Source organism: Serinus canaria, chromosome 2 (assembly GCF_022539315.1).
Source record: "Serinus canaria isolate serCan28SL12 chromosome 2, serCan2020, whole genome shotgun sequence".
Classification (NCBI taxonomy): Eukaryota; Metazoa; Chordata; class Aves; order Passeriformes; family Fringillidae; genus Serinus; species Serinus canaria.
The window spans coordinates 103,075,440-103,093,253 of NC_066315.1; the positions used below are offsets into that span (position 1 = coordinate 103,075,440).

At 38.9% G+C, this 17,814-nt stretch overlaps 1 protein-coding gene across 3 annotated transcripts in view; it reads left to right on the forward strand.

The window, feature by feature from the left end:
• MYOM1 (myomesin 1) overlaps window positions 1–17,814 on the forward strand; it is a 73,369-nt gene that overhangs the window by 27,480 nt on the left and 28,075 nt on the right. For 2 of the 3 annotated variants that reach the window (XM_018909095.3, XM_030237164.2), the window contains exons 11-22: window positions 1,829–1,970; window positions 4,093–4,292; window positions 5,904–5,960; window positions 6,334–6,458; window positions 8,129–8,312; window positions 9,336–9,510; window positions 11,796–11,917; window positions 12,837–13,163; window positions 14,738–14,934; window positions 15,686–15,812; window positions 16,538–16,722; window positions 17,462–17,576. In XM_018909095.3, coding sequence (XP_018764640.3) covers window positions 1,829–1,970; window positions 4,093–4,292; window positions 5,904–5,960; window positions 6,334–6,458; window positions 8,129–8,312; window positions 9,336–9,510; window positions 11,796–11,917; window positions 12,837–13,163; window positions 14,738–14,934; window positions 15,686–15,812; window positions 16,538–16,722; window positions 17,462–17,576 — 1,956 coding nt within the window. The remainder of the gene's footprint in view (window positions 1–1,828; window positions 1,971–4,092; window positions 4,293–5,903; window positions 5,961–6,333; window positions 6,459–8,128; window positions 8,313–9,335; window positions 9,511–11,795; window positions 11,918–12,836; window positions 13,164–14,737; window positions 14,935–15,685; window positions 15,813–16,537; window positions 16,723–17,461; window positions 17,577–17,814) is intronic. The other variant, XM_018909091.3, reaches the window with a different exon arrangement.

A 17,814-nucleotide genomic window follows, 5' to 3' on the forward strand; every position in this document is an offset into this window, starting at 1 on the left:
CAACCTGCTCAGAAAATACAACTGAAGCAGACGTTTTCATCACCTGAAGAAAGAGCCTATTGAAATGAGCTTCTGTGACAAGAAATAGGACTTGTCCTTCTTTATTTGTTTGTGTTGCCATATAAATAAATGATCACCCTTGATCCTATTACATCTTCTGGCAACATAGGTGTGACCTGACTGAGCCCACCACCCCTTTCAGTAGAGTATCTTCCTAGCCAAAGGTGTGTTTACCAAATTCTATCTACATTAATTATATTCGGCATTACTGTTTAAATGGTCCCCACAATCTTGGCTACTGTATTCCTCATTGCTCCTCCTAAACTATAGCCAACTTTTATTTAAATGACAGCTCTGGTATTTAAGCTGGGGCAGTTGTCTTTTTGTGTGACACACAGAAATCAGTGTATCAATGGAGGGAGGCTCATAATGTTACATGTTCAGATGGGCTTCCAGAGCATGTGTGACTCCTCTGCCATGGCTACAGGTCATCATTTGTCAGCAAGCCATCAGGGAAGAAATCCTAGCTTCCTAGAGGCTGATCAGCAATGCTAGTTCTCCCAGCTGTTTCCCTGTCTGTCTTGGAAAGAAACTGTTGTCTCACATTCTGTCAAGTGGTAAATATGGGCATTTAAAACCTGTCATAAAGAGGTCACTGTAGACATTTTGTTATTACTATTAACGTTCTTAGTATTCTGTGATGTTAACTGGATGGTTTACTCTGTATGTTACCATGTTAAAAAATGCATCAAGTTATCTGTAATTAGAACCTGGACTCAGCAACTTTGGCACAGCTTCAAAAGCTCCATGTGATGTTACTCTGCCTATAAGAGAAGACTCTGCAAAATGTTGCTGGCATTTTCTTTTTTTTTTTTTAGGAAGACTAGTGTTTTACTTAATGAAGCATATTGAATTCTCTAATAAGACATTTTTTCATGAAAGTCAAAATCATGACAAATCTGCATTACTGTGAACCAAAACATTGAAACATTAAACCTTTTTGAGAACTCAGGTTTATATAGAATGTATGAATAGTATTTATTAGCAATTTTTTTTTTCAGGTATATAACTCTCAGGTCTTATTTTGAAGTAGCTCTCAATTGTACAAATTGTTGTTATTCTGCAGAGAAACAACATCTCTTATTTGAAAGTCTTTCACAGAATCTTGCTGCAAAGGTTATTTTTCTCTACATGAAGATTGCACCATCTCACAAATCAGACTCTTTGTAAACAGTAAGAATTCCCCAGTGCCCAGCATTATACTCTATTTTTCAAAGCTTTAGATAAGACATGTCCAGAAGCTGATGCAGGAGTCAAGGTCATTTGACACCAGCAGTCCCAGATTTGTGGTAAACACTTGAAAGGAACAGTACACTTATGAAGTTTCTATTCCACAGTGATAATGTATGTGCAATATAATTAACCTTCAAAAGGTTTTGGTACCTTTGCTGTTCACAGACAACCAAAATCAAACAATGAAGGACTATAAGTGGAGATATTTAATTCAGTATAGTTATATCCAGTGCATGAATACTTTTAATTCAACTATTGCCTGGCTGCCAAGTTTTTAGTTCAACAGTGTCTCTTGCAGCTTCCTAACCAGAATTCCTGGTACTAATTTGATTTAAAATGTCTAGGGGAATTACATTTGCAGTATGCTGTAATATTTGTAAATGTCACAAAGGAAAGCCAAAACCTAGAAAAACGCTAGCAATATAAAAGGAAATACTTTTTTAAAGCCACTAGGAACACAATTTAATCCTTAAAGATTAATAATTGTGAAAGAGCTGTGGTTCACATTTGCAAACATATTTCTCCATCCTCATAGATGCTGATGCTGAAATCCCTGGAGCCCCTGGTGCACCACTAGATGTGCAGTGCTTAGATGCCAACAAAGATTATGTCATTGTCTCTTGGAAGCAACCCGCTGTCGATGGAGGAAACCCCATCCTTGGATATTTCATTGACAGGTCAGTGAGCGTGCTGGACTGGAGAATTCATATTGCTGCTCATTCCAACTCAGAAAACTAAAGGCACATTGAAAAACATGAGATAAAACTAGTTTATTGTTTTCATTCTTGTTGCTGGCCAGAAGAAAAGGGATTTTTTTTTTTTTGGTTTTTTTTGGGGTTTTTTGTTGTTGTTGTTTTTGACTGGCTGTCCCTGATCTAACTTTCATGGAAATAATCACATCTTGCTTCATATAATTGCATAGAAAAGATTCTGCCAGATCTGCACAGTTCATCCCTCACTGCTTCCTCTGAGGCATGAGAGTCCTCAGGATTTTGTAGTGTTGAGTGGTTCTTCTGCATCAGGCAGCTGTGGCTGCTTCAGTACCAGGGCTCTCTTGCCTTTCTCCTAATAGTTACTATGCACCAGAAAGCAAGATATTATCTCAAAGAGACTTGGATTTCTTTCCCAAATGCTGTTGTTATTCCAGTTCTTAGATTCACAAGCTTCAGGGAAATGATTTTTAAAAATATGAAAACCCCATGTGTTACACACAGTGGCAGGATCCTAGAAGCCGGTGGTTTAGGAAATTAAGTCAGTATTTTGAGACTTGCAGTGATTTTCAGTGCTGGTAATATTTGTTTGAATTTCAGTAATAGAGTCCATCATATGAGGTTCCTCTGGGCTTATTCAAATGCATGCAAAAAACCACTCAAACATTTATATATATATATATATATATATATATATATATGCCATTATGCCATTATATTATGCCTTTGAATATGCATAAAGTATATCTCTGTAAAAAGAGGGAAATGCTTTGTGAAATAAATCTAACACTCAGCTATAACTTTAATCTTTTGATAACTTTTGAGTGCCAGTCACTGCTGTAACGATGCTCTGCTAGATCTAAGCTATGGCTCTTTAACATTCATTGAGAAATCCTAAACAAAAGCCAGGACTAGACTCTGAACAAGAATATCTCATTTTAAAACTAGGCTATTGAGGGAAGTTAGCACTGAGAGTAACTGCAAGAGAAATGGCATTTTGCTTTTTCTGTTGTGTTCACCTTGTTTACTCTGCCTTTGCTCCCAAAGTCAAAGCAGTGTTACTTCTGTCCAGTGTTGGATCCCACTAAAGGTATTTAAGGACCCCAATATTCAGGCAGGGTATTCAGGCCTACCTTGTGGATGAGCCAGCAGGACTGGTCTGTGCCAATGGTAGAAGCAAAGCTTGGGCATCCCTCACCCCAAGCCGACACAAGAACCACAAAACCACCCTGAGTGGGATGGTAACAATTCTCAGGAGAGATTCTTGCATGTACCAAGAAATCTGGATAGGAGCTCTATCCTTCTCTTTGGCAGATATCTCACCAGATAGTGTCTTCAGTCTGCAAGGTCATCTTTCTGTTGACCATGATGCTGGATACAGGGAGGCCATCACCACAAGCTTCTCCTGCCTCCCTGAGTTGAAGTGGCTTCTCTCATATCTTCCTTCTGCCACAAACCAGCCTCCTGCTATGTGTGAGGCTCCACAGGTGTGGGACCAGCAGCACCATGCTGGGTCCTGTCACTGTAGGGACTACAGCCAGCACACCACAGGCTCTGTTGGCAGCCCCAGTGGTCTGGTCTCTGGAGCAGGGCCTGACTGAGTGCCCCCCTTTAACCCCATTCACAGCTATCTCAGTGCTGGGCTGGTCCCAGGACTCACAGCGGGGGTCTCTGCACCCACAAAACCCAGCATCTTGGGGGATGTACAGCATTGTGCAGGGATGATGAAGCAGTGTCCTTCTGGCAACTGCAAGGGATGTGTATTTCCTGGCCCTTCAAGTGAGCCAAAGCTGACACTCCCTAAGCATATTTTGGAGGGTTTAAACAGTGAAGTGAGTCTGCTCTTATCCCCTTTTCAGTTCAGGAGAGACAGGGTGCAGCTGTGAGGGATTTAGTGCATGCCCAGCTGGTGCCTCAGCCTGACGCCCTGGTGCAGCTGCTTGATGTCACCAGTATATCATTCTGCTGAGGAAACTGGCACGGACCAGGCAATGAGCACCAACAGATGGTGAAGCTGCAAAGGCGTGGGGGTGCCCTGAGTTCATGTTTTTCCCTTCCCAGCACTGCTCTTGCTGTTTGTATTTTTCAGGTGTGAGGTTGGCACCTCCCACTGGACCCAGTGCAATGAGAATCCTGTGAAGTTTGCTCGTTTTCCTGTCACTGGTCTGATTGAAGGCCGTTCCTATATTTTCCGAGTCCGAGCTGTGAACAAGGCTGGTGTCAGCTTGCCCTCCCGGGTGTCAGAGCCTGTGGCTGCTCTGGATCCTGCAGACAGAGCCAGGCTTAAAAGTAAGATGTGCTTTCTACAGGTTGCATGAGGGGTTTAAGAAGTCTCAACTCATTAAAAAAAAAAAAAATAGGACTATCAACTAATAAGCCTTCAAAATCCCACCAGAGGGAGCAATGCAAAGCCAAAATATCCTTTGGAGGCAGCTTTGCCAAGAAGAAATCATCTCAGTGCTTTTTGCACTAAGTGTTCTATCTGCTGAAATGACTTTGGCTGACTGCAGTGCTATGCTCCAAACTTGCAGGAAGGGGGGGGGAAAGGCATAGGAGAGTTTAATTGCCTAGAGAGTCTTGCTTTTGTTCAGCCAACACAACAGCTGAACAGATTCTGTGAGTAGTCTCTCTCTGAGCCACAAAGGTGGCCAGTGCTGTTCTCTTGTGACAATCCAAGTCATGCAATAACATCAGAACCACACCAGGACAGCCCAACAGATCCCAGGCTCTCTGCTTCAAGGTTAGCATTTTACAAGTCAAGGATATTTCTCCTGTGGCCTCACAATGTCTCAGAAATTTTGCTTCCAAACCCACCTCATTATGCATATGGCAGAATCATATGCCTAAAATAAATTTCTACTTCTATTCAAAAACTATTTCTGCATGTTTCTGAAGTTTTGCAATTTAAAATGGTCTGATGTGAAGGGGCATTGTACTCAAAGCTACAGTGCTCCCACGGTCCCAGCTTGTATGAGCCACAGTGTGTAGTGCTGCAGCCAGATGATCTAGGTTTCCATTCAAGATAAAACAAAAGGCCCGAGGAAAGAGACTTGGCACTGCCAAGAAACATTGCACTCAGTCAGACATGTGAAACCCTAAGCCTGGGGAGGGTAGAGGGCTCTGCTTCTCAATGGACAGCACGGAAGCTGTCACAGGAGGTGAAGTCTGGGTTTGGTCGCCTATTCCTGCTATATCTCCTCCTTTCATCCCTCATAATTTTTCTCCCCACCTGCTTCCTCTCTTCTTTCATCTCCAAATCAGATCAGCCAATGTAAGGTGAACAACGTGGAGGTGGAGAACGGCACTTGCAAAAATTATCTCTGAAAGTGCACTGACCTGGTTGAAAGCTGCATCACTGCAATAGTGTGATAACGTATTGGTTGCTCAGAGAGACACCCAAGTTTATCAAGTGGACATGCTGAGTCAGGCTGAGCTGTTACTGTTTGTGACTGTGACCCATGATTTACAAGCTGGTAATATGAGAGAAAGTGGCTAAAAAGAGACAAGATGCAGTCTGCAGGAATTTGCCTGTTCCTTTAATAAGTGAACTGTTAAACCAAAGGAATAGAGGATGGAAAATAAAGCTGAAATTAATTCTCTGAAAAATTATGAGCTGAGTGAACCAAATACCTCTGCTTGTCACCTAGGAGACTTCAGTGACATTTCAGGAAGGAATAGATGTTTCAGTGAATTTTCTAGCTATGGTAAATGCTGAGCTGCTCTCAATATTCAAGCTGGTAAGCCTGCAGCTAGCTTGGGTAACTAGCTTGGTACATGAGCAACAGCCATGGCATTAACCAAAAATGGAGCTCATGGGGATCTTGCAATTGTTAGTTTTGAACCATGAAAGAGTCAGTTTTCTCATTGTTCTCATTGTGTTATCTCTGACATTTGTTTCAGGTCACCCTTCTGCTCCTTGGACTGGACAGATTATTGTGACTGAGGAAGAACCTGCAGGTAAACACAGCCCTTTTGCCTACAAATGTCTAATGTGAAGCTGGTTCAGTAATTAGGAAAGCTCTGAGTGAGTTCAGTGGACTTTGGCACACACCCAAAGTTCGTTGTTCTGGGAGACACTTGACCTTGAATAACTCAACAACTTGGTTTTTGAAGTGAAGTTTCATTTTTCAGGACCTAACGAAATCATGCTGAGAATTAAAAGAAGGAAATTTAAACCAAATATTTAAAAGACTTTTAACTTTAAATTAAAAAAAAAAGATTAAGTGCTGAGGTTTATTGGTTGTCCTATTTTTAATTATGATGCTAATTCTGATACAAGACCAGAAGAACTAAATCCAAGTTCCCTTTCCTATTCTTCCCTGTCCTTCAGAGGGTGTTGTTCCTGGTCCCCCCACAGACCTCCAAGTTATTGAGGCCACCAAGAACTACGTTGTGCTTAGCTGGAAACCTCCTGGACAGCGGGGCCATGAGGGTATCATGTACTTTGTGGAAAAGGTAAAACTGGGCAAAATCAGAATCATGCTGTGGCAATAGTTTAAGTTTGTTTTGTCATCTCTTCTGGACCTCTGGTTAACTCCCATTTCTGTCTGAGAATTGCAAATTAGGGTAAAGATAGGAAGTTCATCAAGATGACTATCAAACTGTAGATTAAGATAAACTTAGAATAAAAGAAGGATGGGAAATAGGAAAGTAGATGAAGAATGTGTCACACCCAGTAATATTCTTGAATAGTGTCATTGACCTACCTGAAGTAGAGAGAACAAAACTCCTTCTATAATGTGAAAATACAGAGTAAAGTCATATGCCTTTATATATATATTTATATATATATAAAAAAATTCATGTTTTTTAATGTGTATAATATATATATTATACACACATATAATTATATTATATTGCATTATATTACATTATATAATATTATATTACATTACATTACATTACATTACATTACATTACATTACATTACATTACATTATATTATGTTATATATATATAAGATTTGTATAAATTAAGCTTGTCTGGCAAGACAGATTGTTAACATTTTAGATGGAAGCATTTTGCAAGAGTTTCTTGTCATCAGCACTTTCTATTCCAGCTGCCTTTTCATGTTTATCCTCTGCATTAGCTTTACATTTGCTCCACCAACTCAACAAAGATCACAAAATTTCTGTTCTGATCTATTTGAACAGAATCAGTTTTAATTTTTAATTAATTTTTCAGAATCAGTTTTAATTTCACCTGCTTTCCTGAGGTGTTTTTGCATGGCTGCTAGCCTAGAAAATTCTTCACACCATCAGCCTTCCTTCTAGCATCTCTTGGCTCATAAACTTTTTTATCAATGTTTTTTCCTATCAGTCTAGAGGTGCCATCAAGGGAGACATAAATATCTTCCCATTATGTGTTTTCCATCTCTCAGACAAAATCTGGTCTAAATAAACGAGTTTCACTTAGCAACAGCCTTAGAGAGGGTGAATATATGAATTTTGAGTTTCCATATAAGAAAGCTTTTTAATAATCGATTGCATGCTGAGTACTCAGCACTAATGTCACATAGTCAGATGAGAATTTGAATCTCTCAGAGACCAGAACCATTTACTTGAAATTATACTTAATGTAAATCAAAGCAAAAAATTAATCACTAGTATTAATGGTATAAGTAATCATGATCTAGCCATGGAAGTAAAAAAAAATTCACAAATTAACTGCAAATGTTGGTTTTTTTTCTGGAAAATGAGGGTCAAATCATTGCTAATTCTGATAGCCACCCCAAATACACCAAGAGTGCCACAAGACCATCTAGAAGGAAAGTGGTAATGTTAGGGTTTTGTTCTTAGCATAATGCTGAATATCTGCAAAACTAATTTTGAAAGTGGTCCAGACTCGGTGCAGTTAATAACATCACTTCCTTGCAGTGGAGAGGGTTTAGCTCTGGTATATTAAAAACAGTAAACTTTCATGGATGTTTTCTGGAGAAAGGAACATCTGGCAGATTCATAAGCTTTGAAATATGCTCATTCTGTGAAAAGCCCCAAAGAAGGGATGTGTCTCTGGGTTCTCCACAGCAGACATGAATCTGGTGGTCTGGGAGAAAGTCCTGTTGTGTGAGACGCTCAGCCTTCAGATGCTTCTGTTCTAAACATGGTTTCTGGGTTTGACTGCAGTGTGTTGCTGGCACAGAGGACTGGCAAAGGGTGAACACTGAGATCCCTGTGAAGTCCCCTCGCTTTGCAGTTTTTGATTTGTCTGAAGGCAAATCCTACTGCTTCCGAGTGCGCTGTTGCAATTCAGCTGGAATTGGTGAACCCTCAGAAGCAACTGAAGCCACTGTAGTTGATGACAAACTCGGTAAGCTGTGCTCCTCTGTATTAAGTTACCTCCATAGTAACTTTCCAGTTTGTGATGTAATTGTTTTGTCTGCAGGCAGGTAGCTGCCCAGAAAATAATTCAAGTGTATGAAAAGCAGTCAGTGATTTATTCCCTTTAGCTAAAATAATTTTTGTTTGGGTTGTTCAACCTTTAATGTAGTCAAATGACAGATGCAAAGCAAGGCAATTAGGCTGCGAATAACGATGCCAAGAACTGCAAAGACTGCAAATAGCAAAATAAAATGAAAACTCAAGGAAGTACAAAAATGTTTTGTTTTACTTAGAGTTTTTTTGAAAATAAGCCCAGACATCAGCAGAGTCTAACCTTCCTTGTTTGCCAAATTAAACAAAAGTGAGAAATCTAATACTTACATTGAAAGCAGAGATTATTTTCACGGGAAGAGCAGCCAAGATGTTCAATGCAGAAAATCATCAGTAGCTACACCTACATCACCAATTTATTTCCAAACAGCAATGCAGATTTCAATCCAATTCCCAAGTGATCTCTGTTCACCTCATATTGACTTCTGATATTGGCATTTGGATGCCTGTGGAATACATTTTTTTAAGGAGAGGAAAACATCTTTTCCTAAAAAACACTATAGCTACCCTTTGCTACTTAACAGGAGTCTTGGTTTCTGGCTTATCCTGTGGGCTGCACAAGATCTTCAATGTGCACCTAGCGCACTTTTTCTTTTAGAAAGCTCCAAATTACATCTCTGGTGCAGATAATTATCACAAAGGGATAGACTAAACATGATTTTAAGGAAATACACTAAATCCTAGGCAATACAGAAGTGAGGAACCCCACCACCAAAGGCTTGAGCCTACTGATCCTGTCTTGTCCTGTCCTGACAGATTACTGAATTTAAATCAGAGCACTTTTTTGAAGATTAAATCTGTACTAGTCATGCTAGTATAATCAAGATTACAATTCCATGCTTATTTTATTTATAAGTTTTAACTGGCAGGCGACTAATTTATTTCTGCTTCTCTCCCACAGATATTCCCAAAGCTCCTGGCCAAATTATGCCAACTAGGAATACAGATACTTCAGTTGTTGTCACTTGGACAGAGCCCCCAGATGCCAAGGAGCTGGTTGGGTACTACATTGAGTCAAGTGTGGAAGGATCTGGTCGTTGGGAACCATGTAACAACAATCCAGTGAAAGGCACAAGGTAGTTAACCTTAAACCATGGAAATTATGGTCACTAATATGTGCTTTCCAGCCATTAGTAGTAGTAGAGCTAATCTCTCTGTGGCAGGCAGCAGGCTGGAATCCCTCTTGCATGTGAAGCTCCTAAGAAGTTGTAAAATGTATTTCAAAAAGTGGGTGTTGTCCAAAGAGAAATTATAATCAACCTTATATTAGAAACAATTAGTCAAGGGGGAAGAAATATGGACATTGCTAATGAAGAAAAGAAAAGCAGCTTGCTACTTCTAGCTATTGTACAGCCTAGCAACTTGATGAAAAGCAGGACATTGAGGAATGACTGAAGTTACAAATGTGGAGAACTAAGCTGCATAATGGTTGGAAGCAAAGGGCTTTGTTTTGAAAGACTGCTCTAAACATTTCTGGACTGTGTATTTGACTGTCAGGAGGACATGTGGAATATATCCCACTAAAAATATTACTTTCTGACTGCTCTTTCACTTGTAATCATCAATAAATTAATGAATATTAATATTAAACATTGGGTACAATATTTAAATAATTTGTACCCAATGTTAAATATTGGGTACAAATCCACATTTCTTACCAATATGAAGCTTGGTCTCCAGTCAGAAAAAATAATCAAGACTTAAAACTTCCTGAGATAAATCAGATTTGGTTTTGTTTGAATAAGTATGAGATCTTCACAGTCTGAAAGAGTAAGTGAAGAATTTTTTCCTCAAGGGGATTGATGCCAATACAGAAGTACTGCCTGCTTGTTATGACTGGTTCTGCTTATTTGTGCTTGCTATCCATGACAACCCTTATCACAATAAGTAAAATTCTGCTAAATACTCCTGGACCAGCTTTGGTATTAGAAGGGCATTGTAAATGCTTAGTATATCAGAAGTACTTAAAACCTCACTTGGCTGAACACAGACACAACAATGTCCTTTATATTCTTTAGTGCATTTATATTGTATTTATATTTATGTGTGCCATTATTACATATTCTTTCTATCCTTTCATATTCTATTTCTATGAGTTATATCACAGTTACATTGAAAGTGGGTGAAGTTTTGTGCTCTCTGCTTGTTTTAAAATATATGTGACCTTTAACCACTGTAGAAATAAAAATATTGTTCTGAATTACTATATATTGTGATACAAGTACACTGCACAGGTTTCTATCACTGCATTTTTAGTCAGTGTGATATAATATATGATGCAGTCAGGCACAGGCTGTCTGTTAACTCTTGGTTTTTCTGGCTGAGTCATTCTTAAAGCATTAGCTGTGGTTCATAGCCTGCCTTATGCAGCATATTTTGATCTTTTGAAATGCTGCACACATCCTAGTGAAAGCAAATGATTTGGAAACGTTTGATAGAATGGGTGGGGAAAATTCCACTTTGAAAATTTTGATTCAGTTTTTTTTTTTTTTTTTCTTATCCCAAAATAAAACTTTGATTTTGTTTTCCACATTGTAGTTGCTTCATATGCCACTGCGTGAGATCACCATTGGTGGTGCAATTATTACTCCATTATAAAGTAGAACAAAATCAAAGTAACATGGAATGAAATACACTTAAAATATCTGTGAAAAATAAATGGGGTTTTAAACAAAAAAATTAAATTTCCATACCACAATCTATTCCTAAATAAATAATTCCTGTCTTCAGAAATTTTGTGTTTTCAGGGTGGATGCCAGAGAACATTTATGAGGGTTTTTTTAATGTGACAATTAGATCATCAAGTAAACGTCTTCAAATAAAAGAATTTGTCTGACTTGGATTATTGTCATGTATTGAAGAAGGAAGTGAAGTCCAAAAATAATTTATCTCCTATACAATGCCCTGTAATTTTTTTGAACTCTGCAGTTTTTCATTTATGATAGGAAGGGATTTATGGGAACCCCTCTTACATGTGTTTTTCACTTGTGTCATGAATATATCCCACAAGAAGCAAATATAGACCTTACCTGTGCAGATTTTCACATTTTTCTATTAGGAAGTATGGATTTTATATACAGGCAGAAGTAAGGTGGACCCCGTGGTAACACAGAAACTTGTGAAGTCTCAAGAAGGAAAGAGTGTTGAAATACTGTGTCTTAAAGAGATGAGTTTAGACTTTGTTGTGTGAACGAGGTGCCCAGATTCTGCATTCTCTGACCTTCATATAAGTGACTGGGGTAATGATTTGTCCTTGGTTTTTAGAAACCAGAATAAATATCATTGAACAAATCCTTTCCTTTCCCCCTTATATCTTTTCACTATAATATTTCCTAAGTATTCCTTGACTGATTTGTTTCAGATTCGTTTGCCATGGGCTCAGCACTGGTGAGAAGTACATTTTCAGAGTCAGAGCTGTTAATGCAGCAGGACTCAGTGAATTTTCACAGGAATCAGAGCCTATAGAGGTGAAAGCAGCCATTGGTAAGTTATTTTCCATTGCCCCTTTCAGTGGTAATTAATTTAGTAGATATGTTCCCAGCAATTATTAGTGCCTAATTAATTGCTTTGTTTCACAATGTTGTCCACAAATAATAATTTATCCATAGATCCTATAGTCTCACAGACATATTTTCACATTCACTGCCCTCTTGTAGACTGTTAACCTTCACCATCCAGTTTTCTTCAGGTGTTTCTTTTGAACCACTGTATGAGAGCACTGCCAAGTTCACTTAATGGGTATCCTGGAAAATGGAATGTCATTCTGATTCTGTAATCTGGTATATCACCTTTAATGCACACCATCCTATATACAGTCAGCTTCTAAGAAATTTGTTTCCATGACTAAACCTAGTAGTGCAACGTGCTGTCTGTAAACCTTCTATAACCCTGTGTGCTCTCCCTTTGCTGATGGATTGTTTCTGTTTGCCACTGCCTGAACTAATCCATAAAGATTAATGAGAGCATTGGACTAGAATGAATTGTATGTCTGCAACACCCTCACTCTCATTTGTATGGAAGCTGCATACCTCTCAACCTTAGAGCAGAGACACGTGGCCTTGGACAATTTTGTGAGATCATCTTCATAGGAGCAGAAACAGGACCTGGAAGATCTAAGACTAAAATAACCGAAGCAAAGTAATACTATGAACTTTACTCTTTTTTTTATGCTCTGAATACTAGACATTACTTTTAAATGCATTATTTGTGGACAGGCTGAGAGGTATTCTATGCATTTCAAATTCTCTTGAATTCAAGCTTAACATTTTGTGCATAAACACAGTGACTTGTCATACTTCAGCTGTATTGTTCATTGCATGCCTTTCTTAACTCTGTTGCCTAAATGAAGAAAAAAGAATGTCTTCTAAATCCAAATGTCTTTGCTGTTTTCTGACAATTCTAGGGGGAGGATTGCTTCTTGGTGTGTGTCCTGAACTGAGTGGTAAAGCTGCTGGACTAACAGACCGCACTACCAGCTGGGAAGGCATGCATGTGGCCTCCCAGCCTATCTTTGACACAGATGCTTTGCTAAAATGCAATGCTAAATTTAATAGAGAGACACTGCCCAGTAGCTGTGGCAAACTGGGGAGTACAGGAGACAGTAACACGAGAGGAGTGGTTAAGGACGCTGTCACATCTGCACCACAAAAAGTTGCTGCTAAGCAGGCAAGTAAGTCTCGACCCGGGGATCTTTTGGCAGTGGAAAAAGTTACAAAGAAGAAAGATACAGGTGAGAATTAATGAAATAAATAGATTTTGATGCTTTGGTCAGTCCACTTCAGACTGATGTGACTTCTGTTCAACTGTGCCACAAGTGGATGTGCTCTACAGTGATGCATCTTCTATCAAACCTATTAATTATGTGCTTAACTCTCCATTAAGATCATTATGCATGTAATGGTATTGGAGATCACTTTACAAACTCAGTGGTTAATGAAAGTGAAACAAATCAATATGGTTAGTAATTTAATGGCTTGTTTAACTGCATATTAATGTATCCAAGGTGATATATTATTTGTAAATCACTTCAGTAATTTGCTAGGAATCTGGTTACCTAGTTCTCTGAGTTATATATGTGGGAAGGAAACAAAATCTGTTCATGATGGTAAGCATGAAAACCTGTGTTCTGTTAGGAAATATGAAGATCCTTTGTGGACTTTGGCTTAAGGTACATCTTATCTGCTGACACCCTGTGCAAATGAATGTTGTGTTCTGTCTCTGACTAATAGTGATACATAAGGAGGAAAACCTATCAAGTTATAGGCATGTGCACAAAATCATGTTTTAAATTTCAGTGCCTAAACACCCATTTTGCCCAAGATACATGGGGCTTGAATTTCTTTTGAGTCCTGGTACCTGGCCAGGGAACTAAACTCCTCCCTAGGCCTCTGAAGTGAGACACAAAATGTTGAACAGAAAACAAATTAGGAGTACCTGGGCCTAGCTGACACCAACACAAAACATTACACACAAAAAGAAATATATATGTTGTGGGATTTCCATTTGAAGTATGGCTTTAGGGTCACAAGGAAGACTTTTCACTGGTGTGTTACATATTGGATGTGAGCAAGCATTTTCCTACTAGATACAGAAGAAATATGAGAAAGTGGTTTGAGATGAAGTGAATTATTTCTGTATTATAAAAAAAAAAATCTAAGAAGGAAGATTATGCCAGATATTTTTTAATGTAAGTTCCAGTAACAGACATGTTCCATTTCTGGTCATACTGCAGTGTCTATGATCACTCTGCCTTCCATTAAGGTAAGACCACATGATGGGTGCAATGATAACATTTGCACAGTATAAAAATTTAAAAGGAAAAAAGAAACAGATAAAGGCAATTCTTGAGAGGAAAAAATGTGAGACTATATATTTTTTTTAAAAAAGGAGACTACAATGAATATTGTGTTGTGAAAAAGGGTTTGCTTTCTGCAAAAGAAAACAAATCATTGCATCTCCAATTTTTTTGCTTTTCCTGCAATGCTAGTTTTAGTTCCTCATTCTTCACAGAGTGAGTCCTGATCACTTGCATCAGAGCTGCAATTGCAACACATTCTTTTGCTATGTATTAGCCTGCTTTTCAAAAACAAAGGATCCTGAAAACTAATTCCTATGTAGTTTGGACTTTGCATTTGGTTTGTGGAAGCTTTCATCCTGCATTTCTTATTCCAGCTCCAGAAACTTCCCTTGAACAATAAATATTGTCCTAATTAGGAAACACAGGGTAGGAGCCGCCTGAACACGGTAAGTGAAAGCAAGCCTGAGATTCTGCCTCCTACTCACGTGTTACTGACATCCAAACAGCTGCTCCATCCCCACCTTACGACATCGTGGTGCTCGAGAGTGTTCGTGACTCCATGGTGCTGGGATGGAAACAACCTGAAGCCATTGGTGGGACTGAAATCACCGGCTACTACGTGAACTATAGGGAGGTGGTTGATGGAGTTCCTGGGAAATGGAAGGAGGCCAACATTAAGGCTGTTTCTGAGAGGGCATACAGGGTAAGAGGTTAACTCCAGTTGCTGCTGGGGGAGAAGGCAGTGTTTTCAAGTCAAATCTCAAAGATGGGTTGGGATGAATTATGATTCAGTGGATAGATAACTGTTCAGAGGGTTTGAATTCCATTATGGTGAATTTATTTAGCACTATTAAATTTCTCTACAAAATTGTTTGTACACTTATTTGTTAGTATGGCACTATTTGTCATCTGTAAATTCACTGACATAGTCTGATATTTTGTAAGTCAGTCCCTCACACTAAATGGAATTCCTACTGATTTGGTGGACATATCCCAGTGCTTGCTGGTGCTAAAACCAGCTCTGTGCCAGCTAGTTTTTGTGATCAGTTCTTGACCCAATTTAGAGACAACTTCCTTGAGCTGCTTTAGAAATGAAAAGCAATGCCAGGACTGAGTTTCACCCCACTCTGAGGCCAACTCTTGCCTTAATTGAACTTGCTCCATACCACATGACAGACTAATATGATTGTTGAGCAATACCTTTTTTCCTCCCTGGCTGCCAAAGCGCCTATCAATAGGAAAAGGGGGTTGCAATTTGAGTATGCTAAGATCACTCATGTGTGCTCCATCACTGATCAGAGGAAAAGCCAAGACAATTATCATGTTAAGGTGTCAATAATTCTTCCATCTTCAGGCACACTTAAAAGCATGCTCATGTTTTCAACAATTATTATTTTACTTTCTTCTGAAGTCCTAATCCAAAGTTAATAAGTACCATCTTATTGATCCTGCAGATCCAAAACCTGAAGGAAAACATGGTGTACCAGTTCCAGGTGGCTGCTGCTAACCTGGCGGGGGTTGGGGCACCCTCCAAACCCAGCAAGTCCTTCAAATGCGAGGAGTGGACCATTGCTGTGCCTGGTAGGATCCTGAGTGGGACACAGCCCAGGGGTGCTCTGGGACTGATTATCTAATGCAGGCATTTTGCAGGCGAGTCAGTGAGACACAGAAGTTCATGGCCAGGCTTGAATTATCAACAGTTTTATTTCGTACCATTACAGTGATAACCCCTATTTAATTAGTAGCATTTTACAAGCAGCTTCTTTAGTTTTCTTTATCTTTCCTTCTTTGTTCCTCTACTGTGTCTGGCACTTTGAAAGTACTAGACTGTCTAAATAAATAAATAAATACCTGTCTAAGGTACAAGGCAGAGAAGAATGGGGCCTTGTAACCCTTGTCTAAATGTATCACTACAAGGCCAGATCCCTGACCTTTTAGCATTCATTGAAATTAATGAAAACAACCTCTGCTGACTTCAGTGGACTTTAGATCACTCCTTGAAACAGCACATTAGCTTAATAATTAACTTATTTCCCAGAGTTTGGGGATTATTTGTCCATTTTGTAAGCTCATGAATATTTGATCAAGATACCAATCTCAACTAATTAGACTGTGTTTTGGGTTAGTCTTTTTAATTGGCATGGGCTGTATTTTGTACATTGGATCTAGGTATGATACATAGGAGCTAAATGTTATATAAGTTCTGTGTACTGTTCTGGGTTCTGTCTGGTTTTGGTTCTGGAGTCTTGTGCACTGGTCCCTTTGGGATTTATTTTGACACTACAACCCCAGCTTTTACATTTCAGGGCCACCCCATGATGTCAAATGCACAGAAGTCAGGAAAGACTCTCTGGTTTTACTGTGGAAGGAACCAGTTTATTCTGGTCGTAGTCCCATAGTTGGTTATTATGTTGATATGAAGGAAACTGAAGCAAAGGAGGAACGCTGGAGAAGTGTCAATGAGAAGCCCCTTCAAAAGAAATACTTGAAGGTAAATTGCTGAAGATTCAAATACTGTCATAGCAGCATAACCTTGGGGAAGTCAGTTTTGATATCATCATCCTGTGCTGATCATGGCTCCACTTAAAGGAATACTCAGTAGGCCATATGATACATAATTTTGTGGAATGACTTTGAAATAAGTGATCAGCAGTATCACAGTTCTAGAGATAAGTCTGAAGTAGGTTTGCTATTTTTATACTTTTCAGAATATTTGAAAGACAAGTCATTTTAAAGTGTGATCCTTTCATATATATTTTATAGGAGTATCCCCAGGTGAGATAATTTCAGTATAATTCCTCAAGTCACTGCAATTAACTCTGTACTATTAAATTCCTTCTTGTTTTTAAATAGGTGTGGCAGGGACTTATTACCCTGATAATTTAATCTTTCAAAACCAGCTCTTATCAACAGTAAAAAACTATGATGTTTCAGAGGTCAATGTACATGAGTTAAAAACATCCTGTTCCAAAACCAGTCCTCCTTTTAGTAAGAAATCAATGACAGCAGTGACGCTGCCTGAACATTAACTATGCACACAAGGAAGGAGCAAGTCACACAGATTAGTCATGTCACTCTGGAATTGAATATTAAAAAAAAAAAAAGAAACCTGGAAAAAAAACAAAACAAGAAAGGAAATAGAATTGTCAAATACCCAGACTGATCTTAACAAGTGTGAAATTAAAATCAGTGTTTTGCAACACCCTACTATTTATATTTGGTTCTTCTAGATTGGTGGCCTGACACAAGGTGTGAGCTACGTGTTTCGTGTGCGGGCAACAAACCAGGCTGGCGTTGGGAAGCCGTCAGATGTCACAGATGCTGTCATGGCAGAAACACGACCAGGTTCGTTAGAAAGACTTCCTTTGTCATCATATTTACACAGGTTCCTGTTTGTGCAATGTGTTTACCTGCAGGCTACATGCCAAGAATCTGATCCTCCTCAAGTCAAGCTTTTTTATGAAGCAAGATATGAGTTGAGGGCCATATCTTGAGTTCATCATCTGGTATATTTTAAGGTCAGAACAGATTTTCTTATCGTAACTACAGGTTCAGGAATATAAAGATACAATAAAGTTGTAAG